Raw genomic sequence first — 25,913 nt, 5'->3', positions numbered from 1 at the left:
TTCTCCTCCATGAGGCGTCCGGGTTTGGAGGGGTCTACGATGGCTGGAAGCAGCAGAGAAGCCCTCGCTCGGCACAGCAACAACGAGAGGAAACCGCTGCCTGCAGCAGCCAGCCCTTCAGGGGAGCATATCTCCACGTGGGCATCGGGGGGAAAGGAGCAACCGGAGGCGCAGAAACCTTCTTATTTTTAGGGACGGTAAAATGTTGTGACTCTTCATTGCAGGAAGCCTCATTAATACTAATTACAGCTTCTCATTACAGTCTCATTACATTGCCGTTAAGAAATAAATTAAAAAACAAACTCGGGGAACTGTGAGGTCAGTAATGAAATGAGCTGAATAAAGTACGTGGCTTTTTAAAAGCAAATCTTGAGAAGTGGGTCTGCAATATTTAATCTTGAAAACAAAGACAGTGCACCTGAAAATACTAAGAGGCTGAAATAATCATAATCTCAAAGTTACGCATACATTAATTGGGTGAAAAACCATTTCAGAACGTGAACAAAAAGTGCTTCCAGAATGACGCTTATAAAGGTTAACAATCATTTCCTTTCTTAACACATAAAAATAAAGTTGTATTAAAATCATATTTGCATTCCCTATTAATGCAACTCCACAGATGATCAACTGATTTAAATTAGAGAACATTTAATAGTTTTTCCTTTTGTGTGTTTGGTGCCACTTCAGCTGTAGCCATTGCAGGAGCAGGAGGGGCATCTCCAAACATCTCTCAGGTCCTTTGAAAACTACCGACCACTAGTGCTGGAGACTCCATTTTGAAACCAGGGAAAAGTTAACAAACAACTTTGAATGCCCCAGGAGGCGACGCTGTCTCTCTCTCTCTCACACAAATAATAATCTTTATTACATTCTTGTAACACTAAAGGGAAAGGAATACAGCATTTGGGAAAACATAGCCAACAAATACAAGCTGGTGTGTGTGATGACATTACTACATTATCCTGGCCAGCAATCTATTACTTCTCTCTCCCCATTTGATAATACGAACAGTCAGTGGACAAACGTCCCTTTCACACTTTGCTCCTCTGCTTTTTGTTCTCTGTCACCCTCCCTAAAACACCGCACAAACTAACCGGGCTGTAAATAGTTTGTCAAATTCCAGAGCCGGGGGATGCGTTTATGCCAGCCTATCTCTATTGGGACAGAAGTGCAGACCTGCTGCAGCAGCCACAAAAGCACTGTCTCTTACATCCCTCTGTCCCTCCATTACTTATCTTCTTCATGCTGGAGGAGATTTGCAAGTACAGATACAGTCAGGAGGCTGCACTGGCATTTCTGAATAGCATTCTGCCATCTCTTCTGTGTCATCTCTTAGCGCACTGTTTCACCCCACTCTTCAAGTTTCTGTGCTACTTATAGCAATTACAACTCGAGTGACTCATTGCACCAGTCCTTGGAGTCACTCCCCCATACAAGAAAATACAAGCTTTTCCTCCTTGCTAAGAGAGTGGTACTTGAGTGAGACAGTGGCAACCCAGAACTGTCATCCAACACTTATTGTTAAGTAGCTTTGTTACCCTTTAGTGACTCGGTAAGAACACCAAATACACAAGCTCAAGTTAATTTGAACTAAAATGCTCACAGTGACACACTCGGTGCAAGGCAGTGACTTGCAGGTGGAGAAAGCCCCTCTCCCTAAAAGCTGAAGACTGTGAAGTTACCTACATGTGCAGTGTCTTTTAGATTCCCTTGGACTGGCAGCTTCTCCACCTACCTGTGTGAAGTTTTGCACAGCAACAAGGAAGGGAAAGAAAAATAGTAATAGAGAAAGTGAGATAATAAAACCACAAAATATAAAAATATGCTAAAAAGAAGTTCAGCAGCAGAATAAGAAAACAAACTTTCCACTGAAAACAGTAACAGGAATCTAGCCAAGTAACAATGGTCTTGTTATATTTTGGAAACTAGAAGTGGAGTAATTATAGGCACATATTGTTTAATCAGTAATAGATAGGAAGTATTTTCTACTACCCTAATTATGGACTTAGTCCTGTAAATCAGTACTTACATAAGGAGTTTGAACTTACAATGAATACTAAGTGTTTGGAATATGTTTATGCTGTTCTTTAAAAATTTATTAGGAGACTGAAACAAAACAGTAGGTTGTAACATCTAATTTTGAAAAAGAGATGGATCCAAGTATTGTGGCAGTCTCCTTCTTCTCTTAAGGTGAACACCACAAATGCTGGAAACATTTGGATTAAAATAAAAAGTTTATCATTTAGGCACATGCTTTTTAAACTGAGGAGCAGTCTGGTAAATACCAACATGCAGGCTGCTCCCATGTTCAACATTAAGCATGCTATATTTTACTTTTGAGATTAGGGGTAACTTTTAATCTAAACTGCTGGGCCTTTATCGTTATTTTAAAATGTGTCTATCTGTAAATATTTACACAAGTAAATATTTTACAATTCCTATCATTAAGGATCACTTTAAAAACAGTGCACTTGCAGAAAAAATATTAATATGAAAATATCTCTTATTAAACTACTAGTCATATAACATTTATGTTATACATTAAACACAAATTATGAGATATTCTTGTTCAGAAAAGCTTTCAACCTCTGATAGTATTATTTGATGGTTTACACATGCAAAAACAGAAAGACAACTATTTTATTAACTTCCACTAGAGGGAGAGAGAGCATCTTTTGTTGCTAGGCAGATTCTGCAAACAATTTAATTCTACATCATTTAAAGCAATAATGTCAAATTTGGGAGAAAAAAAGAACCATTTAGTATTTTATATTACCAAATACAAAGTAATTTCTAAAATATTAAAGCAAAAGTAACCGAAATTGTAATATTGAAAACCAGTTACTAATTTGACAGTGAAACAAAATTACCTATATTGTACTTTCTGATCTGTACTGAATGGGAACCATTCTTACAGCTACTGCATGGTTTTCACTGCTTGCTTAGAAATCAGAGGATGAATGCAGGCCTTCCACCCAACAGGTCACCCTCTATCTCAGAAGCTCAGAGGAGTCTTATCTCCCCAAAGATAATTTGACAGGAACGGCTCAGAATTTGTGGATGTTTCCTTTTCATATAAAACCCCTCATGACCAGACCATGATATCCACACAAATGATCTATCACTTTTAGTCCTACAGACTCTTGATCCTCTTGGTTTGCAGTTTGTCATATGGTAAGAAAACAAGCAATAGTGATCTGTGTGCCCCACATAGCACGTGGGACCTGCTCCAGCTCACAAAAGCATGAGACACTCAGTCTAGCTTTAGAGACTACTGAACAAGACCAAGTTTCTGACGCATGTAATGTCTTTTGGAAAGCGGGCACAGGATGCCCGGTACCTGTGGGACTACCATGGACGCCATATAATCAAAGGTTGAAATGTTGACTTCACTTAGAACTCACTGAAGAAATGTACTGCAGAGAGGGTAAGAAGAAATGTTCTGGGAGGGGTTCATATGTAGATTGGCATAGCGATAATGTAGCACTGAAAGTTTAATCGACTTTAAAAAGTTGCAAATATTTCATTATATACCGAGATATAGACAAACTAAGCACAAGGCAACAATTGTTCAGTTTGTGCTGTTGATTTCAAAGGAAGCCCTCTGTTTACTGCTCAAGACTGAAACCTTAACAAGGAAACTTAACCCAGGCCTTAATATAAATGTTTAAATTTCATTTTGAAGTTTAAAAAATGCTAACAAATAAAAGAAGCACAAAATATATTTCTATTCTGTGGTCCTGTTTGTAGTTGTTTAAATTTTCTAAAGATCTTGAGGCAGTTTAATAAAGATTGAAAAATGATGGTCCAAGGATTACATTCCTTTTCCCTGTCTCTGTTTAGGGAAAACTGTGGCTGTTGAAAATAGGAGTGCTACATAGACAAAGATTAAGAAAACCCCAACAAAACAAGCAAGTGACATTGGAACAGTTACTGAAGGAATGACTCTATCTTGGACACGTAACATCATATTTTGTACAAATAGTTCTGGCTGAACTCTCACAGCGATCTCCGTTACAGGAACTCTGGGCTTTGTTGGCCTAATGCGCATCAGTCAGACTCCGGCCCTCCAAAACAGCCTGTGCAGCTTTGGAGAGCATGACAGCAGCAAAGTCCAGAAACAGTGAGAACACCCTGGCAGCTTCCCGCAACCTGAGAATATCTGGTTCAAGTACTGATGCAGATGACCTTATGAGATTTGACCCACTAATCACACAATGCAATTTAGCTGCAAACTGAATAAGTTACCTACTTTAACTTAGCTAAAATATTTCCAGGTCTCATTCCAGTGGAGGACAGTGTATGTCTCTCCTCCTGCCTCTAGTCACTGTTTACTTGCTCTGTGTTCATGAATAATAATATTACTGCAGTTCTTGTGTTTAAAAAATACCTTTTCTGAAAAGATACTGCTTTGGGATTTTATACACATCAAGTTATTAAAATTTTGATGTTAGTATTTCGTAAAAGCTATGATATTTCATGAACTGTTTATCAAAAAAATGCAATACTTTGGCACTGGTGCTACAGAGAATAAAAAGAGAAACAGAAAAGAAAATCACAGTTCAAATTCATCTCAGAAGAACTCAAAGTTTACAAGCACAAATATTGTTTCGTATAATATTTTCAAAATGTTTACAGATCAGGAGATTCTTTTGACATAAGAGTCTGTCAAGATAAGCATAAAGTAAATTACAGAACAAAGCTAGCAATATATTTAAAAAACTATGCTTAATCTGTAGTAAAAACAAATTTATTGGTTTAGACAAGACATATGCAAAACATTTACTTCATACCCACTGGAGTAAAATATTTAAAGAGTGAAAATTTATAAAGCTATTGCACATAGACTAATACTGTGATCTGAATGCCGCAGACTGAAGGACTAAGCCCTGGTACCACTCAAATCAATACTTTAATTTATATTTACTAGTTGAATGCTAATTTGACTTTACTGGAATTTGCAGTTAATTTGGTATACTTGCAAAAGATGCAACCCATGACCAAGTCCTACAGTTCTCACTGAATGCTCTGAGATTTCTTACACGCACAGGCTTAACCCAGAGGAGGAAGTGACTGCAGCACAACTGTGAGTCATATCGGAGGGCCCCCAAGTTATTTCTCCTAGTACGGTACTTCTGATGTTTAACCAACTGCAACCACGCCCTTATGCTCACACGTTTTAAACCAGAAAAGCGAGATATCAGCATGTGCAAAACACGTTAGTGTTACAATAGCACTTATGACTAATAGGATTTTTTTTATAAGATAGATAGTTTATTTTACCTTCTCAATATGCAACTTGGATTGCTAATGTACAAGGCTGAAATTAAGTAATGCTGCAAAAAAGGACTGTTTTATCATGTCTTCCTTTGTTTTGTGAACAAGTGCCATTTCTCCTGTGCTGTGACCTTCTGAAGCAGGGAAATAACTATAAGGATTCACAGTACATCCATTTTCCCATTGGCTTCTTAATCTACAAGGTGGAAACCCAGGTTTGCTGTGGCTGCTGCCCCTGAAGGACTGGAAAGTATGTGGGTGGCAGCAGCTCAGTTCAGAAGCAGAAGCCACTATACATACTCCTACCCATCCAATGTACCCTGCCAGGTCTCTAGGCTGCTCCTCTAGCTCAGTGTCCTTTTGCCACTCACTTTCCCTCTTCATTCTTGCTGCACTCCCCTTTCCTGTAGCAGGAAGAACCTGGCCCCAACTCCTCGTGTGTGGAAGAGCAATATTCAGTTTTGCTGGGGGAATCTCTCATGTGAGTCTTGACATGGCACTGACGAAATAGCCACACCACTCCGAGGCAGAATTGTTAACATCTTCAGCATTCCCATCTGCTGAGGACCATCCTTTTGTCCTTTCATTAATACACTCCAGGAAACTTTCACATCTCTCATAGGATACACATAATAGGTTTTTGGACGTGACATCTCTGAAGGATCTAAGAAAGTTGGACAGGACCTCCTGATCCCTCCCATATCTGTAGCTGCTATAATGCATTGGCTCTTGGAGAGGGAAGAAGGAGAAAAGACAAGTAATTACTGTCCAAATGGAAATCTCCATGCCAGCAATGATAAAAATGTTGCTTTTTCTTCCAGTTTTGAATTCCACTCCCATGGTCTATTCTCAGTCTTGGGTGAACTTGAAGACAGCAAGTTAGTTCATTCTTTCCCATTTGGGTAAGACTCTGCACCTATCATGGGAGGAGGCGGGGGAGTTGCTGAGAATGTTCATACTTGCTCAGGGTATTCTTTGAGGATGTTGTTTTGTGGTAAATCCACCAAAGATACCAAGGATTCCGTTGAGAAAGGCAGTGGGAAAACCAATAAAATATGCATTATTTCTGTTTGGCAGTCTGGAGTTGCCAAAATGAAGAGGAACCACAAGCTTTTAGGGTGTCATAAGAAAGCTGTACTACTGTGCAATCTCTATGCCAAATTAAAATATTAAGTTTGGCTCGTTTTCCTTTTTTTCCTTTTTAACCCAGGACCAATGTAACATGGCCTTCCAAATATACAGACTTCTTCAGCAACCCAAAGAAAGAGGTTACTGAAAGAAAGAGGAGGCAAAATATTTAAATACCATAAATTATCTTTCTTTTTAACAATAACTATGTAGAAAGAATTGACCAGGTTATTTGGTGATACTTTGCACTGGTTAAAAGTTCAGGGATCGAACAAAACTGGGAGCAAGATGATTTTTCTGTTCTGTATCCTGATGCTGCAGCAACCAAGCTGTTATTTCAAATCTTTATTTCCTTATCAATCCCTGCAGTACTACCATTTCATGGGAAGTAGGGTGGCGACTTAATGAGAGCTTTAGGGAAGAGAGTAATCAGCACTACAGCAATAGGAGAAGAAAAGTGCTGGGAAGCTAAATCAGCACTTTATATTTTCATCAATACACATTTTCAGAGGGCTGAACAGTCTGTAAGCTCTCCAGCACAGCTGCCATTTTGAGGAATGGCAATTAAGCGAGTGGTTAAAGCCCAAGATGAGGAAAAAGCTGAGGAGTATGATCTGGATGAATGAACTGCTAGATGGGTTGAAACTGGATGGATTGCTGGGCTTGAAGGGTAGTAATCAATGGCTTGATGTTTAGTTGGTGGCCAGTGCAAGCAGAACACTCTGGGGTCAATACTGGGGCTAGTATTGTTCATTACCTTCATTGTAACCTGGACGATGACACAGGCTGCATCTGCAGATTTTCAGACAATACTAACTTAGAAGGGGTGCTTCTCAAACCAAACAGTGGAGCTTCAGTTGAGAGGACTTCGAGAAACTTAAAAATTGGGTCAACAGAAACCTCATGAAATTTATCAAGGAGTGCAAAGTTGTGCACATGGGGTTGAATAGTGCCAGGCACCAGTGCAGGCTGCCTGAGCAGTAACCCAGCTGAAAAGCATGTGGCTGTCACAGTGGACACTAAGTTGAATATGAGCTAACAGGGTGTTTTCATTGTGAATAAAGTAAACCATAGACTGAGCTACATTAGGAAGGGAGCATGGACAGCAGATTAATAGAAATTATTAGACTTCCTTATTCAGTGCTAGTGAGTCCACACCTGGGATAATTGTCCTGGTTTGGGTTCCTCATTTCAGGAAGGATGTCAAGAAACAGGAGAGGGGCATGCAGAGAGCTGATGAGATGGTAAGCGGCCTACAGCATATGCCTTGTGAAGATGTTGCAGAAGCTGGACTTGGTTAGGCTGGCAAAGAAGAAAATAAGGGGAGATCCGATAACAATCTACAACTACCTGAAGGGGAGTGGCACAGATCATTGAGCTGAACTCTTCTCAGTAGTAGTGAATGGTAAACAAGGAGCAAAGGCCACAAATCGAGTGACTGGAGTTGTGACTGGATGCATGTGATCGTGCATAGGTGGTGCCGCATAGGAACATACTGTGCAGAAAGGCTGTCGAATCTCTATCCTTGAAGGCTTTCAAGGGCAGGTTAGGCAAAGCCATGGCTGACCTGAAATACCACAGATCACAAACCTGCTTCCAGTGGAAGGCTGGACTGGGTGGACCCCAGAGATCCCTTCCAACCACCACTTCTATGACTGTAAAAGTCTAAGCTACGATAGTGGCCCCCAGACAGTAAACAAAATTGAGTTACCAATTCCACCTATTCCTGCCTTCCTCCCTCTCTCCCTCCAAGTTATATTATGACATATAATTACCATCATGTTTAAGGGGACTAGTAAAAAGTCCTTCCTTTCCAGTTGGGGTTACTCTGCTTGCCATCCAACCATTTTATACAGTTATGATTTCTAAGGTACCAGGGTCTGTCAGACTTTGTTTACATCTTATTTTACTGGATCAGGCACCTTATGCATCTTTGCTAAAAACTGCAAACTTTTTCTGATACCATAGCATTGTCCTTCCATTCTTACAAAACGGACTTTTTTCCTTACTGAACATCATTTGTACCCTCGCTGCTAGACCTGCACAATTTAATGGTTAAAATTCAAATAGATCCATACATACTCATCTTCTCAAGAGACAACATAAATCCAAGATTTTAGCCAAGAACCACAATGACATATGAACCAGAACTGCTGAAGCAGTATGACACAGCTAAGTGAATTCTCCATCAGATCAAACTGTAAAAACAGAATCTCTGTTAGCACAAGGATTTAAGCACGCAGGTAGCATCTCAAGTACTAGAGGGAACATGGGTTAACCACCAGTCAAACAAATATATTTTTAATATTTTGTCACTAGTCATCCCACAATCCCAGTAAATCTGTTTCTGTGGTAGGTTTAATAAAGCATGTTAGCATGCTAGATGATTCACAAATCAAAACGTATGTGTCTCAAACTTGTGTAATAACACTAGCCAATAAGCAGCAAATTTCAAGTGTCTAGTCCCTAGCATTAAAACTTTTAAGAGACCAGACTCCAGCCAAAAAGCTAATGCCGAAGTTAATATCTGGGATACGAATGCCCATACACCGTTGGGCAAGGTGTTGCAAAACACAAAGTAATCGGGAACCTGTATACTTCAGAATGACACACATCTGCAATGCAATACCATAATCTTTTAAAATGGGAAATCTAGTTTTGTTTATGAAGGAGAAGTAAATGAACCCAATCACAAGTCTCTGACACTAATCTAGTTGTTTATTCTGGAAAAGGATTCTCTTTTTAAGACTACAATGCAAAGCAGTGTAAGATTTATGTAAAGACTGAAGCCATAGCAATAGCCCATAGTCTGCCACACACTTGAACCAAAACCAGGTAAAATGTTTCATATCAATATATTTGATGGACTAGATATATAACGGAACAGAACATTAAACTTTTATGAAAAAATAGATGAGATTTGCATGTGTAAGCGGCACATAGGCCAAAAAGTATGGTCAAAAATGTCGAAAAAATATATAAAAACTCCCAAACGTATTTTTCAAAACACCCAAACCAATTCTAACAGATTCTGAACCACGTTATGCACATAGACAGCATGCACACCACCATTAAAACATTCCTGTTGGTCTCTCATTTCCTCTTCTCTCAAACTACTTCTTACATCTTCTTGAAGAGCCATTATTTATGCTACTCAGTGCACTGCTGTAGGACACCAAGATTCTCTGATGATGAAAGTTTTGTACACTGGCATACAATCACTTTAGCCTGGGTAAATTCACTGCAAATAGTCAAAGCAATGTATTGCAGAATGTGTACCTCATTCATGTCAGATTATTCAGAAAGATAGAACTGAGGTCTGAATACTGCTTTGAAAAAGTAGGAGTATATTTCTGCAACTCTTCTTCTCCTAGGGGAGGAATATTTTTCAAGCTCATTTATTGCACAAATAAGGTACTATACAACGAAGCTTTCAAGCGTCATTCTTAGGGTGGTTTGGCTACATAAATTCAGCCAGCCTCTCTGAAGTAAACATAATCCAATGGCCATTAAAATCTTGATACTGGCTGCTTTTATTGGATTATATCCTCTAACTCTCTCAGATGTAAATTTCCGGCGATAACCTGTGCAGCAATAAACTTCATTCAGCCACAAGAGTGTGCATGTGAGAGGACTGCAAATCTCCTCCGCCAAACCAGAATTAGCCGGTATCGCAGGAATGAAAGCGCGTGGAGATTTGAAATTGCAGGGAATGGAGACAAGGCGGTGCAGAAGACGAGCTGCCTGGGGGACAAGAGGCCCAAGACCGGTGCCAGACCCCTACAGAAAATAAGCCCCGGGGCGGCGAGCAGGGGCGAAGCTGAGCTGGCGCGGGCGGCGGAGCGGTGCCGGGCGCAGGTGGACACCGGAGTCTGCAGCAGCTCTCGGGGCACGGAGCAGCGCCGCGGGTTTGGCTGACTGCGGGGGCTCGGCACCGTGGCGGGCTGGGGCGGCGGCGCTGGCAGGGCCCGGCGCGGTGAGTACCTCGGGAGGAGCCGGGAACCGCCGCATGGCACCGGCACCGGCAGGGGAACGCGCAGTAGCTGCGCTGCCTGCGGCAGAGGCGGGCTGGCCCGGCGCGGTGCAGCGCGGCCCGGGGGGCCGGGACGCGGGGCTGCCCGGGGGCGGCGGGAGGCGGCGGCGGCCCCTCCGTGCCGCGGCGGGCTGGGAGCGCCGCCGCCGCCGCGGGGTAACTAGCGGTCATCCTTTGTGCTCCGGCGGGCGGGCGGCGCCTGCAGCCACGCCGTCCTCCCAAACGCCGCCCCGCCGCCCGGCCCCGCCGCCGCCGAAGCCCCCGCGGGCAGGGGAGGCGGCAGAGCCCGAGGCCGGGCCCCCGGGCTTCCGCGCCGCGGGCTCCGTGACGAGCGCTGCCCCCGTGGCAGCCCGGGGCTCGGGGGATGGCAACCCTCCCCGTCTGAGCAGTGTTTCGCATAGGTGAGCTTAGCTGGAATGCTGGGGAGGGCGTAACGTGTGCAGCTCCCAAATTCATCATCTTCCCTTGCCTTCGGGCTGCTCTAGTAGCAGTCTGTAACCGTTTACAGAATAGAGGTCCAGCGCCTGATGCAAGCTGCCCATTCCCTTGGCACCAAGGGAAAAAAATGGTTATTATCTGAGCCTGTTCTCACTGTCCCCGGGGACGTGGGACCACTCGTGTGTCACACTGAGGCAGAACAGCACCGAGGTGTGTCCCGGAGAGGTCTTCTGAGCAGGGCCTGGGAAACGGCCCTCAGGGGCAGAAGGGCAGCAGCCCGAGTCTGGGAAATGAACTGCCACCGACTTCATGCAAACTTGTGACCCTGGCAATTAGCTTAGCGTTTTAAGCATTTAATTTCCCTGATTTTCTCCTCCTTGTTGGGCACGCACAGTTACGCACTGTGGCTCTGGTCTGCAGAAGTGGCGAGTATCTGCATCTCCAGTGAAGTCGTTGACAACTGAAGTGCTCAATGTATTGGCAAGTTGGACTGCCAAAACTTAACAACACCCAAAATAAACTACGTTTTTAACATGGTTTTTTTGTATGTCTTCAAAAGACAAATAATTATGTGCTGCATGTCTACTGGGAATACTGTGAAGCAAAACTCATTACTATTTAAAACGCATTTATGAGTTATCCATTGGAAGTGCCTTTAAAGTACGATTTTATTCTATACTTTTTAACACTGAGGCAATTGGGTACTGGAAGAGGTTACCAAAGTATATGTAAATTATTCATCATATGGACTTTTTATATCAAGATCAGATGTTTTTCGATGGTCCTGTTCAACTAGAGAGCCATAGCTCCACTGATGGTACAGGGAACTTTGGTGTTTTGCTGCTAACTTTGGCCTTATTACAGCACCTGCATTTTTCCCTAAAATAGCTCATGAGTCAGGTTTTCAAAAAAGCTCAGCATCTTCATGGCACTAACATTTGGACCAGTTTTCTAAGAGCTCTGCATACTGTGTGTGCATACAATGTAAAAAGCTTTTCTGAAAAAAAATCTAGTCCTTCTCCAGCTGACCAAACAAGAATCCAGATTCTCCTGCCTTTAAATGCAATCCCTTGTGAGGGGCTGTATTCAAACACTGTTACTGTGAGCGGGTCTTCACTACCTTGCTCATTGGGGAAAGGCGGCTGGCTTCACAAATTAGCTGCTGTCGTTTTCATTGCAGTTTCTCTAGGATTTCACAATTGCAAAGAGCCCCTTGGGCTTCTCTGCCTTCTGTGATACTGTGTTCTTGGCAGTGCTGTGGTGTGGGAAGAAGGCTGAGGGCAGGTAAGTGCATTTCTCCTGGGTGCGATAGGCCATGGGGCGATGAGTCAGTAGTGGGGAGAGGGTCCAGACATCCAGTCCTTGCTTTATCCAAAGCCTGAGAGTTTGTGCAATTATTGGAAATGACCTTCCCTGCTTTTGAGTGTAGTCACTCTGAACTCATTACATTAGTGGAAAGTTAATAGTATAAAAGTAATAATAAGCAAGAATGCAGTTCAAAGGGAAAATATATGCATTTTCTGAGGATTTGTGGGGGTTGACGCAAGCATGACATTAACTTGCATCTAATCAATCTAAGCCTGTTCTGTCAGTAAGATTGCAAAGATGAGTGTCATATCTTTTAATCTTAATGTTGATTATTTTTGCTTGAAATCATTTAAAATATATAAAATATGTATGTATCTATTTCCTGTCCAAAGAAGAAAATGTTTGTATCCAGTATCGGTATTCAGGTGCACACAAAACCAGTCAAAAGCATGAAAGAGAAAGGTGAGGCTCTACATTTAATCCTGACTCTGAACTTTTAGTTACATAATTTTGTATTCCATTATCTAAGATGTACTGTAATATCCATCACACATTTTCACTAATCTTATACAGAGTATGTTTAACAGCTTGCAATTTTCCTTCATTCTGCTACTTCTCATTATTTCCCATTAGCATGATTATTCACTATCTTTATTACCTTTATGCAGTTAGTATTCCTCTCTGTTGTGAGTGGGCTGAATCCTCCATAAGTAGTCATATAAACTACATCACTGAGGGACCTGGCTCCTAGTACATTAATAGGAAAGAGTTGAGATGTCATCTTTAGAGACCTATCCTCTGTAGAGGAAGGATGAAGTATAATTTTAACTAAGGCCATCCCTGGCTGTCCTGTGTTCAAAAAAAAAGTCTGCACCACTGCATGGCTCTGACTTGTTCCCCTGCTACCCTTCCCCTCACCATGTATACAGTCCTGCTTCAAACATGCTGCAGGACCTCTAGAAAGACCTCTAAGCATAATCCCCCTTCTCTCTGCCTCTTGATTTGGAAATAAAATGCCACTAAGTCATTTCAGTGTGTGTTTCCACTGGCACCTAGGCGTGGAGTCATCAGTTGGTCCCAGCTTATCCTCATGCAGCAAGTGTTAAATGTGCACAGTTCTTGTTCTTCCTCGCTGTGTCACCAATACCTTCCATGGCCAAGTTAGGGCTAGTGATAACTCAGTCCATAAAGAGTATCCATCTATGAAAAATTAGATACCAGGAGTACAACATATTTTATCTCCAATTCACTATGAGGCAAATCGGTGTGCTCTTAGAGGAACCTAGATGTTCAAGCCGCCCTTAGCTACACATAATTACCTGTACTGCAAGCAAGAGAGATGTGGCCCAACTACAAAGGTAACTTACCCAGCAGCCACTCTGGAGAGGTTACATATATCAGCAGGTTTTCACTGTTGTCTCTGAAAGAAATGGTGGCTTTGACCAATCAGCTCTGACTCCATCTACCTATTAGTATGAAATGCTTCAAGGCCTTCTCTGTATGTTTATCTAGCAATAAGAAAAAAGTAACATAGTTTGGAAAGGTAGTAACTTGAGAAGCAAAATATACTCATGTATTTAAAGACAACAGCCCAAATATTCAGTTAGTACAGAATCTGAGGTAGTTCATTCACTGCCGGTTTTCAGTAGTGAGGAGCTAGCCCTGAGGCACACCTTCTGAGGGCTCAGAGAATACATAAGAAGCTTTTTTAAACAATTTTTGATAACTTTCTTCTCTCTTTTGACTGTTGTGAAGCTGATGGCTCTTTTTATTTCTCCAGAGAAGAAAAGAAGACAAAAAATTACCATCTCTGGTAATTTGTATCATTACATTTCTAGTCTCCATGGAAACCTATGTGGTGCTCCACAGTCGGGTAACATTTCAATATGTTGCAGCAGAAATCAGATGGAGGGAAGACTGGGTTCTGCACCTTGCCTGTTAATCAATTAAAAATTGTTTTGAAATTATTTTCACATTGTGTTGCAGTCTTCACTTAAGGTAACAATGGAAGAAATAAAAGTAATCAAATTAAGCTATTATGGCCTGATCCTACATACACCTATGCACATAACTCTGCCACTCAGTTTGATTCTGATAGGCATTGACATAAATTTGGAAGAATTCTTTGGTTTTAGTAGGATTATATGGGTTACTACTATGGAACTGAAAGCATAATAGCAAACTGTTTGTCAGGTTGACTCTAATAAAAGTTTAAAGCTTGTCAGAGAGGTAGTAACAATCCCCTTGTTGCAATTTATGTAAGCAAAGCATTTTGGAAGTCAAGAACCTTAAATCTTTATCTTTCTCTGTCTTCACTCTTGTTCTTCCACTACTCAAAACTGGTTTCCTCTGAAAAGATATGGTAATTTCATCTACCTGCCTTTTCAGGATTTTCTTTTTTTATTCCAAGCTTTATCAGCTTGAACACAAAGGCACACAATCTTACTGGGACAGCAGAAGGTGATAAGGAGAAGGAATATACAGAGAGAGACCGGTCTTCTTTTGTGACCACAGTCAACCCATGAAGAGTGAGTGCTCTCAGCCACCTACAAGTAAGTAAAATATATAGTAATGGAAATAATGCAGCCTACTGTCAACCCATAAATGCTCCTGCATAGACAGCCATGATAATAAGGTACACAAAGAAATACATTAATTAGAGAATTTTCTAAGCATTTTACATTTGAACAATGAAAACCCAGTATTGGCTTTACAACTGCACTAAATCACAATGGTGAAATATGGTTGTGATTAATGCCATTCACTATAACCAAACTACAAAATCTGATAATTTTGTATGTATTCTGAAGGTATTTACTGCATTTGTTTCAGAATACCGTGGCAAAAATGTATGCTAGTCGAGAGGATATGGGATATGATTTTGGAGATGACTCAAAAGTTGGAAATAAGCCAGTTAAGCCTAATCCAAACATCGATGGAGGATGGGCTTGGATGATTGTACTTTCCTCTTTCCTTGTGCACATACTTATCATGGGGTCCCAAATGGCCCTTGGAATACTCAACATGGAATGGCTCGAAGAGTTTAATCAAAGTCGTGGTTTAACAGCGTGGGTTAGCTCCCTCAGCATGGGCATTACACTTATTGTAGGTATGTTCCAGCATAATTCATTTCAAAACTACAAAGATTTTTAGAATATGTTTGCCACTCATCCCTCAAGTATTTTCGTACCGTTTTCCATTTTATTAGCAGAGCTGCCCAAGTTCTCCTGAATTGCCTTTTTAAAATCACCAGGACAAATTTTACAAGTTAGAGGGAGAAAGGGAACAACAGGGAAGATGATAAAGAAGACAATTACTCCAGGAGACAGCATGAGCAGGAACGGATGCCTGTGACTTCAAGGTCTCACTAGAATTAAGAAAATGGATCATCTGTGAAGCTTGTGGTCCTCCCTGTACTCCATCTGGGAGGAGAAAATGTTGAATTGGGACAGTTTATATTTCAGTTGGGCAGCTGAACTAAAATTTATTTTTTAAGTTGTGGTTGGATCAACCCAAAATATTATCTGGAGGGGTATGTTTGTGTATATATGTATATACACACCTCTGTCTCCCTAAATAGAGATTGAAAAAGTTGTGTTTAGGTCTGCCTAAAATATTCCACTGAAAACAAAATAAAATGTTTACTTTCTAGTTACTTGTGGAAAAGGCCTGCACTCAGAGAGCATTAGTATTGGGAATAACGGTTTCAGTTTCTTCCTCTGTTTAAACTGTCCCTTCTTCATGGGGCAACTTTGATTTTAGGTCCTGCGGGTATTTACTAAGTATTTGATAGGTTGGTTGAATTTTTTTTTTCACGATTTTAAACAGTAATAGGGAAAATAAACTGAATTGCATGAGTAGCCTGATGTTTAACATTTTGTTGAAAACTTTAAGAATCTTCATGTGAAAAGTTATTAAAGAGTGTAGAGAATTAAATAATAATTTAACATTTTTCCATGTTTTTTAACAGGTCCTTTCATTGGTTTATTCATCAGCATGTGTGGGTGCCGCAAGACAGCTATAATTGGAGGGATATTGAATGCCCTAGGTTGGATACTGAGTGCCTATGCCTCAAATGTGCACTACCTCTTCCTTACGTTTGGAGTGACAGCCGGTAAGCTGTATTCGCATTTGAAAGTTCTTTCAATTATTTTTGATTCCTTTGAAGGTTATCTGGGTGAGTAAAGAGGGAAGTTAGACTGTAAAGTTATTCCAGCTTTTCTTTCACACTCTTTACAGCCTGTTATCTTTTCAGAAAATTTATTTATTTACTCAGTGGATTGGGTCCAATTACTTTTGTTGTCATTTAAATCTGCCATGTGAAGATGGTATTTTTATCAGTTCCTCCCAAGTGAATACATTAGAGGGTATTTTTAATTAGAAGAATTAATGTAACCCAAACTCTAGAAGTGGAATTTAAAGATGTTAAAACACCGTTGAATTATGTATCTAGCTAACTCCTCTCTCTGTCACAGGAAGAAACAGCAAATGTTTTCTACAGGAGCTGCTCCGCATTAATAAACTACCAGATTATGATAACTATGTACTGCTTCAAACCCCATTTTAAAGGGTGTTGTGGGTTACTGCTGGTAGGCAGCTAAGCCTCACACAGCTGCTTGCTCACTCTCCCGCAGTGGGATGGGGGAGAGTATCAGAAGGGTAAAAGTGAGATAAAGACTGTTTAATACGTAAAGCAAAAGCTGCATGCACAAGCAAAGCAGAATAAGGAATGCATTCATTACTTCCCATGGGCAGGCAGATGTTTAGCCATTTCCAGCAAAGCAGGGCTTTCATCATGTGTAACGGTTACTTGGGAAGACAAACGCCACAACTCCCAATGTCCCCTCTTCCTCCTTCTTTCCCCCCGTTTTATTGCTGAGCATGACGTCATATGGTAAGGGATAGCCCTTTGGTCAGTTGGGGTCAGCTGTCCCACTGTGTCCCCTCCCAGCTTCTTGTGCACCCCAGCCCACTCACTGGCAGGGCTGCGTGAGAAACAGAAAAGGCCTTGATGCTGTGTAAGTACTGACCAGCAACAGCTAAAACATCCCTGTGTTATCAACAGTGTTTGGGTCACAAATCCAAAACATAGCACCATATGAGCTACTATGAAGAAAATTAACTCTATCCCAGCCTGAATTAGGACAATGCATGTGGCTGTATTTCATATGTAGTTTCTAATAAAGGATATTCAGATTACATCAACAACCACTAATAGCAATTAATTTTGCTACATGTTTTTTACAATCAAAATCACTGAAAGAAGTAATATTTTGTCATTTTTATTGGAATTATGTCTCTAGAAAACCTTTTGACAAGTGTAAGAGCCCAATCAAAATATGAAAAGGCATGTGTGTTTAGGCATCTTGCTTGAAAACCAATAGATCCTTAGTGCCTGAATGCTCAGTTTCTAGCAAAATGTGCCTTCTTCTGAAAAAATTTAGTTACTTTAAGAAAGTTATGTAGAAGAACCCAGTATTATCTACTCTATAAAAGAACTACTCCATTTTATTCACTGTTCATTTCTGGAAACTGTTAATAGATATGAAACGAAAATGCTAAAGTGATCCAAGTGAGAAATACAAAATTTGGCCTTTAATTATTATCTGAGCAACACTGAGCAATTCAAGGGGCTTTGAAATATTATTCAATCCATATTCAATCCATATTCAAACCATATTCAATCCATCATTATTCAATCATAACATGGCCAGTTATGTTTGCAAATGAAGCATGGTATCTATGTTATACATTACAGAAGTGTTATGGAAAAAATTGTTTGCAATACTAATAATAGCTTCAGTACCCTCCATTCCCTCAAACTACCCTTTCACAGAATTTCACAGAAATCTGCAGAATTTCTGTACATAATTTTTTATCTAGCTCTCTGGATGGAAAAAAACTGAAACTAGCAAGGATCATTGTGATGACTATTTATAGTGATGACCACCATACCATAGATTTCAGTAATGTTGTAAATTCCTGAACAAAGAACAATAATGACAGGCAGGGTTATGCCCTTTTCGGAATTTCTGTTTCCATATATATTGAATATAATCAAGCAGACAGGAGTCTACACAGTCTCTCAGCCCTTGCTCCTTTTCAGAAAGAGCATACTGAAAATACCAGACAAAAGCCAGAAATTATACAGAGAATTTAAAGAGGGGTGAAAACCATATTTTCAGAAAAAATCTGAGGCAGATTTTTACATGATGTGGAGAAGTGATATGCTGTTGCAGGAGTAATTCTGGCCAGAAAACCAGTGTAGAGATGCCTGAGATGTTTCCTCCAGCTCCATGAGACCTCCATTCACCATCCCCTCACTTGCTGTCCTCTCCCTCACCGTCCCCTTACTCACTGTCCCCTCACCACTCCCTCACTCACCATCTCCTCACTCGCTTCCCCCTCACTCATGATCTCCTCACTCACCCATCGCCTCAGTTCCCATCCCCTCACTCCCATCCCCTTCCTCATGGTCACCTCACTCACCGCCACCTCAGGGAAGTTTCATGTTCTCATGGCCACTAGGTGTAAGACTGCTGCTGTTCACTTACAGTGGCCGCCTCCTGCTGCAATCACTTCTGGGCGTCCATGCAGTGCTCGTGGGCTTACTCGTGCCTCCTGTTCTCCCCGTTGGTGACCCACCGTGCTAGATACCCTCATGCAGTTCGTCCCCGCAATCCCAATCTTGTCCCCCCGGCCACAGCCACCCTTGCTGCCTCAGCTCCCATTCCCAAAGCGCCCTTCATCCTAGAGTGGTTCCCCTCCCCCAGCTCCTCACAGTGTTGCCCCCTCACCTCCTTGCTGCCAGCTTCACCCCAGCTTCACGGGCTCTCCTCCCCGCAGCAGCAGTATGGGGGGGCAGAGGAGCCTTCTCCCCGCTCACCCGTCCCGGGGACCCCGGGGGTGGGCATCTGGAGCCATTGGTGTCAGGGAGCCCCTGCAGGCTGGGGGGCAAAATGCCTCTGGGGCCCCGTGGAGAGGCAGAGCAGAGCCGGCCCTGCCGCTGCTGTTGTGGTGCAGGGTGACAAACCTGTGAGGAAAAGGAGTGGAGAGGCCTGTGGCCCTGTATTTACCTGTGAAGGTGGCATGCCTTTGCATGTGATTAGACTACGTTTCGCTATGTAGCCCACAGAATGAAAAGATAAGATAAAACAATTTAAAAAATGTCTTGTTTCTCGGGATGCGCAGGGAAGCACAGTAAACACTAACACGAGTACAAGCCCGGGCTGTTTTTTTCCCAGCAGTCAATGGCAGGCTGGCCTGATGAGGCTGATGAGTCTTCTGGGGGGCAGAGAGATTTCCTTAGAGTTTGTGGCTAGGTTTGGGGAGGGAGACCTTGTGCAAAATAAAAGCCTGATCATGTATTTGCATAGCAAAGAAATAAATACTTCTGACAGACCAAACAAGTCAGCTCTGGCCACAGTACACTCCCGTGACGTCGAGGTGCTTTTTTTCAGGCTTTGCTGGAATAACAGCTCTTTCTCCGATCTAGCTGTAGCTAGATCATGCTGTAGGTGCATGCAGCTACATTATCAGCTATTTAGGAAAACTTTTAAGCCCAAAACACTCTTTTAAATTATGATCACAGTGAATTTGGAAGCATCTTCTGCATACACCTCTTCCAGTCCAAATCCCCTCTGTCAGGAATTTGCTGTGAGAAAAACTGGACAACTGTTACCTTTAATGATGTGTTTGCACAACTCTCAACACTTTCTGCTTGAAATAGGTACCATTAATACCCTGGGTTTTAACTGCAAGTAAGGGAATTTCTACAAAATTAGAGATTGGCCTTTTAAGAATATGCCTGTGCAGTTACTGTGTGGCCCTCCCTGGAGTGCCCAAAGAGAAACCTGGAAGCCATCCAAGGTCCTACTGCCAGGCTAACCCCCCGTGCTGACTCCTGAAACGTATCTCACGGTCACTGTGGCTCCACAGTTACAAAGCAAGGACAAAAACTCAGTCTGGATCTTCATTGCTGGTGAACGTAGGCAAAAGCAACAAGATGTGCCCACTAAACAATTTCTGGTCACTGATACAATCAGATGCAAGTATAACAAATGCAGATATTTCAAAATAGGGTTTGTTTATGTTTGTCCCCATATTAACTGTCACTAATTTACTGTGGGATGTTTGGGGCTTTCCAGTGGTGTCATGCTGAACTGAGGTAAAGGTTTTATCTTCCATGTGTTTCAGTTTTTCCAGCAGTTAAATAGCAGTATTGTATTCTCACTGGAATGAGTATTGCAAATTTTGGAAGATATTACAAGACAGAAATGAAAGTTAACATGAGAATTGAATATTTATTCTCAGTCTTACTACTATGCTTGTGCAAAAGTTAGGAATAAAACAAATTATTTTTCACTGCTTTTTATCCTGTTGGCAAAAAGTTCACATTGACTTCGGTTTTTATTTTCATAGGCGTTGGAAGTGGCATGGTTTATCTTCCTGCGGTGGTCATGGTGGGACAGTATTTTCAGAAGAGAAGAGCTCTTGCACAAGGACTCAGTACCACGGGAACAGGATTTGGAGCTTTCCTAATGACTGCCTTACTGAAGTACCTCTGCACCGAATTTGGGTGGAGGAACGCCATGTTCATCCAGGGTGCCATCTCCCTGAACCTTTGTGTCTGTGGGGCGCTTATGAGACCACTCTCTCCCAAAGACACTGTTAGTGAAAAATATGTTGTGAGAAGTAATAGTGGAGATAATCAGGCAAGAGCTCTGTCCCATTCTGCAGAGACCATAAAATCTAACGGAGTCCTCAGTGAAGAACCGGAAAAAAAAGAAGAGGCAACAAATGAAGAAATGCTTGACAGTGTTCAGCACATAGAAATGGGAGGTAAATCTAGAAGCGGAAGGAATATGTACGGACTGCGTGTTCTTAAAACAGTGAGCCAGCTGACGGCTACAGTCAGGAAAGGCTTTGCAATATGGTACTCCAGCTACTTTGGAGCTGCATCACTGTTTACCAATAGAGTATTTGTGGCCTTTATAATTTGGGCTTTGTTTGCCTACAGCAGCTTTGTCATTCCCTTCATCCATCTTCCAGAAATAGTCAAGCAGTACAACTTATCTAGTCAGAACAATATATTCCCTTTGACATCTATTATAGCCATTGTTCATATTTTTGGTAAAGTGATCCTTGGAATAATCTCTGATCTCCCATGCATCAGCACGTGGAATGTCTTCCTCATGGCTAACTTTACCCTGGTCACCTGCATTCTTACTTTGCCACTAATGCAAACGTACATTAGCCTGGCTGTGGTTTGTGCTCTAATAGGATTTTCTAGCGGCTATTTTTCTCTAATGCCTGTTGTGACTGAAGATTTAGTTGGAACTAAACACCTTGCAAATGCCTATGGTATCATCATTTGTGCCAACGGAATATCTGCATTGCTTGGACCACCCTTTGCAGGTAAAAAGTTCAAATCTCTAACCAACAGATGTTTGTATAATAACCATGCGACTGGTTATATTATTAAGATTTCTTATGTTCTGAGCATGTGTAGTTAACAAAATTACAGCTGCTCCAGAATGGACCGTAACATCCAGCTTGTACAACGTCTGCTGGGTACCAGCTCACTATTCACACACTACAAATTACCATCCTTGCAAATAACCCCACATCTATTGCAAGCTATCCTTTCAATGGTATTTTTCCTTAAAATATTATCGTATACTTTTTTAAAATGGAAAGGTTTAACCTATTTTTATGTGTTTTGTGTAATATATGCACTATACATACTCATGCCTCTAGATGAAAAAATGATGAATAGTTTTCAGGGTAGGCAGGTGTTTGTACCGTAGTATTACACCCAAGAACTATAAAGTGTGTTTGAGTGTCACCACTCTAAGCTGCCAGTGAATATGTTGATTTAACTAACTTAGCTTTGCCTTCCTTCAGCCAGAAATGTCTACTTTGGGGACTGCACTGCTCATAATCTCTTCACTGCCATCCACAGCAGAAGTGTATGTATGTTATCCCTAAAGTTATTTAGGTTTAAACAAACATTCATTATAAATTTTCTCATAGAAAGAGGCAGGGAAGTACAGGAGGGGTATAGGTACTGATTGTCAATACTATAGCCAGACTACAGCTATCTTTTACAGATATGCAGATCAGAAGAAAGCAGTAAGAAACCTTGTGAGTAATGGCTGTGGTGAGCCAGGGATGGCTCTAGGCTGAACTGAAGCTATTAGCACAAACAACCAAGAAGAGCGAGAATGCTCTCACCTCCTCTCCCCACCATTGAGTGAGCTGACACAATTTAGAAGAAAGCTCATTTAGTGCCCTTTGAAAAGCAGCAGTTTTACTCTACCATATATTCTTTCAGCACCTCTCAGTCTGTGCTGAACGTGTCTTTGTATTTGGTCATTAGTAACGAAGCAAATAGGATGCAATTAGTTGATGTAAAAAAAGCTTCCAATCTTGAGGTTACATTGCAATGCAACCAGCATGACATGAGGGAATTTTGCTATTTTGGGTTCTCAAACCTTTCTGAAGTAATTTAATGTATTTTTGCAAAGGAATTAAGGTTGGAATGAGAGTCATTGCAGTACTGAGATTATATCTCTTGAAAAGTCTTTTATTGGTATGTGAATCTTTGAGAAAGCTATTGGGAATGTGTTTGCTTGCACAGCATTTGAACTAGCCTGCAGTATCGGGCATTTTACAAAGAAAATAGTAGGGTCGAAGAACTAATTGGTTTGGGATTCCAAAATGTCTATTTTAAAGTCAGACCTGTGATAACTTCCTTGAAAAATGTGCAGTTTTAGAGAGAAGGTTGCTTGGCTTCTTAGGATGGCACATAGCTAGAGTCTCATTTTAAGACTTCCATGATACTTAAATGAGGGGATAGGTTTTGCCCTAGTTTTGGGTTTTGGTGAATGAACAAGAGATTTTGTTAATACATTTCCATTTGTAGCATCTAGAGGAGGAGACAATCACTACCTCTTTTTTCCACAAAACACCTATGGATTTCACTGAAATGTCATAAGAGAAATGTGCCGTATTTTTCATATTTTTCCATGCAATATACCTTGTTGTCAAGCTTTGTAACAAACTTGTTTTGTCCTTATTTTGCAGGTTGGATCTATGACATCACACATAAATACGATTTTTCTTTTTACATATCTGGCTTGCTGTACATGGTGGGAATAATTTTTTTACTTATACAACCTTGTATTCAAAAGAAACAACCAAGAGAAAAGTCTACGGAAGAGGCACAAGTATAGAACAAATTCCAGATTTTTTTTTTACAGATTTTTTTTGTTTTAATGTTTCTATTGTATGACAGTATGAAGTTGTTCTTCTTATGGAACATTGAGCTGTACTTAAGTGAAAAGCAAATGTGCTCCAAAATGCTAATAAATTATTAGAAATATGCTTTTAAAATGAGTTAACATCTTTTACTTTAGAACTAACAAATACACTGATTAAAAGCACCCTGCCAATCTTTTAAAATTGGAACAATGCCAGGAGCCTTTACCCTTGCTTCTCTTTTAACTTTTCACCACTAACCTTTGGTGAAACTCCATTGACTGCAGTGCAGTTACTCCTGATTTACACTAGTCCTACAAGAGAATTTGATCAGGATATGAATGATTTATAAAAGTCCTTCCTACTATCTATTCTGCCTGATAAAAGATTAGTTACTGAGTATGAGAAAATGATTGTATTTCTTACCTGGCTAGTCAGGTACTGTTGAAATGCTAGTACAATAGTTCAGTTAATTCAGTGTATTAAAATTACTATTTCTGTGATGCAAAACTGAGGAAAAGTTCTTATATTTTTCTGAAACAATGCTCTACTTCAAGGATTTTTTATTTTATTTTTTTTTAAATATCAACTGCATAATAAAGTAGCCATCCTCAATACACAGGCTGCATTATAAATGCTGTGACACTTAATGCACCTGAAGTAAAACAAACATAAAAGCAAAACCAGGCAACATATGGAAAATATTGTTGTTATTCACAAACTGGAAAATGTTTCCAGAAACAGTTTGAAGTTTCTGGCTGCTTTCCCTATTTAGAGGTATTGTAGAACTTTGTAACATTGCCGTTGACTCCTTCCATGGGACTTGTTTGTCAAGTAAACAGTACTAAAGAAAGAGAGTTGGGCAAAATTGGCCAAATACAGTTTTAGAAAGAACTGGACTACAGCACACTAAATTTTGTTACAATTAATTTAATAACAAAACCTGTTACATTATGATCAGTCATGTTGCTGCTCATAAAGTACACCATGAACTGTCTAAGACCTGTCATGTTTGAGATGTTTATTCACTAGAAAATTAGATAATGCAAAGCATGGAAGAGCTAAAGACCATTTAAAATATGCAAATAAATTTTCTTAACATTAAGCACTTGATAATCAATGCAGAATGTTTTGTATGGTGGTACAAGACACACTTTTTTCAGCTTTGAGAGGTGAGTCTGATGTTAATTTTCCTATATCAAATAAAAGTCACTGTATGGTTTTTTTCCTGCTAGCTTTATGAAAGTTTTTTCATAACAAATCAGGTTCTTAGTTTAATACTCACACGTGCTGCTGGAATTCTTTAAAAACAATCGATACTATTCAGTTATATTGAACAAATACTGGGAAACAGTTCAGTATGCAACAATAACATTATACAGATCTTTTTTATAGCTGCAGGGTTAGTTAAAAAAAAGTCCTGAACCTCAACCTGTATTGTTCTATATTGCAATTCACCAACTTCTTAGTTTCACACTTCTACAGCTGTTGGCAGGGACATACTTTAAAATAGATCACTGAAATGAGCCCAGTTAAAAAAGAAAAGCTTAAGAAAACCCCACACTACTTTAAGATTTAGATCAGTTCATTCATATAGGATAGTTAGGTATGGCCTTTAAAATTCATGTTAAAACAACTGAAGTGGCAGTGAACTGCAACACATGGTGTGAAAACGCAGCCAGTAATTTCTTAAAATCAGCTTTTTTGTTCAAGAAAATGTTCATGTAAACTAAATTTTCACATTGGTTCTTTTGTTACAGGTTTAATGTCATCTTGGTGTGAATGCTGCTGCTAGCTTATTTTAACTGAGCTATCTTTTATTGGTGAAATATATGTATATTGAAGTGATAATTTCCCTCAATTTCCTTTTTTTTCTTTTTGAAAGATATGTATCCTTTATACTTAGATCTTCACTTTGTCTTTTGTCAAAATCAAATTTATTTGCATATTACTGTAATGAAGACTATGTTGTTCACTTATGATATCTGCAATATACCTTTCTCTAGAAGTCCTTACTGGGCCATATGATGGGAATAAACTTACCTTACCCAAAATTTCACTTTCTGTTCATTTGCTAATTGAGTTCATTTTTTTAAGCTTAAAAATGAAGATCCTCCTGCAAAATTATTGTTCTTATTTCTCATGTCGGAAGGGACAGGTACATGGTTGATCAAGGAGAAAGGAAGGTGGGCTGACAAAATCGAGTTAAATTAGGATTTTAAATTAATATTCACTCAGTCCATATTGGCTAGCATGGGTTCTAGTTTCCTAACCCGAAACTGCCAAAATCTGTTATGAGTGCACAAGCTAAGAAAAAAATTCATTGGTGGTAAATTGACAGAAAGTGAGAAAAGAGGGTCTGTTGTTTAGTAGCCCTGCTCACATACTGTAGTTCTTAAAATCATCTCTCTAAAGCAAAATTACATTTTATAGTGTTTTATTACACAGAACAGAAATTTTATGCATA

General features: G+C 40.4%; 1 protein-coding gene across 8 annotated transcripts; it reads left to right on the top strand.

The window, feature by feature from the left end:
* Positions 1–10,036: 10,036 nt before the first annotated feature.
* SLC16A14 (solute carrier family 16 member 14) lies at positions 10,037–25,451 on the top strand. 8 transcript variants are annotated; one of them, XM_072868385.1, is made up of 9 exons: positions 10,037–10,381; positions 12,057–12,160; positions 12,577–12,646; positions 14,595–14,736; positions 15,017–15,293; positions 16,155–16,298; positions 20,606–21,601; positions 22,091–22,155; positions 23,273–25,451. In XM_072868385.1, the coding sequence occupies exons 5-9, from the start codon at positions 15,032–15,034 to the stop codon at positions 23,345–23,347; spliced, it is 1,542 nt and encodes a 513-aa protein (XP_072724486.1). In that variant the 5' UTR covers positions 10,037–10,381; positions 12,057–12,160; positions 12,577–12,646; positions 14,595–14,736; positions 15,017–15,031; the 3' UTR covers positions 23,348–25,451. The 8 variants fall into 8 exon arrangements, with proteins under 8 accessions (XP_072724486.1, XP_072724482.1, XP_072724483.1 ...); XM_072868381.1 differs by having other exon boundaries at positions 22,091–22,159; XM_072868382.1 differs by having other exon boundaries at positions 14,573–14,736; positions 22,091–22,159.
* The last annotated feature ends 462 nt before the right edge of the window (positions 25,452–25,913 follow it).

Source organism: Ciconia boyciana, chromosome 7 (genome assembly GCF_034638445.1).
Source record: "Ciconia boyciana chromosome 7, ASM3463844v1, whole genome shotgun sequence".
Classification (NCBI taxonomy): domain Eukaryota; kingdom Metazoa; phylum Chordata; class Aves; order Ciconiiformes; family Ciconiidae; genus Ciconia; species Ciconia boyciana.
Note: the sequence above shows the minus strand (reverse complement) of the source record. Positions and strands in the feature narration are given on the sequence as shown.

Coding starts and splice junctions, on each gene's coding strand:
- SLC16A14 (XM_072868383.1), top strand. CDS start 15,032: ATGTATGCTAGTCGAGAGGATATGGGATATGATTTTGGAGATGACTCA. Junction 15,294..16,154: donor GGGCATTACACTTATTGTAG/GTATGTTCCAGC, acceptor GTTTTTTAACAG/GTCCTTTCATTGGTTTATTC. Junction 21,602..22,090: donor GCTTGGACCACCCTTTGCAG/GTAAAAAGTTCA, acceptor GCCTTCCTTCAG/CCAGAAATGTCTACTTTGGG.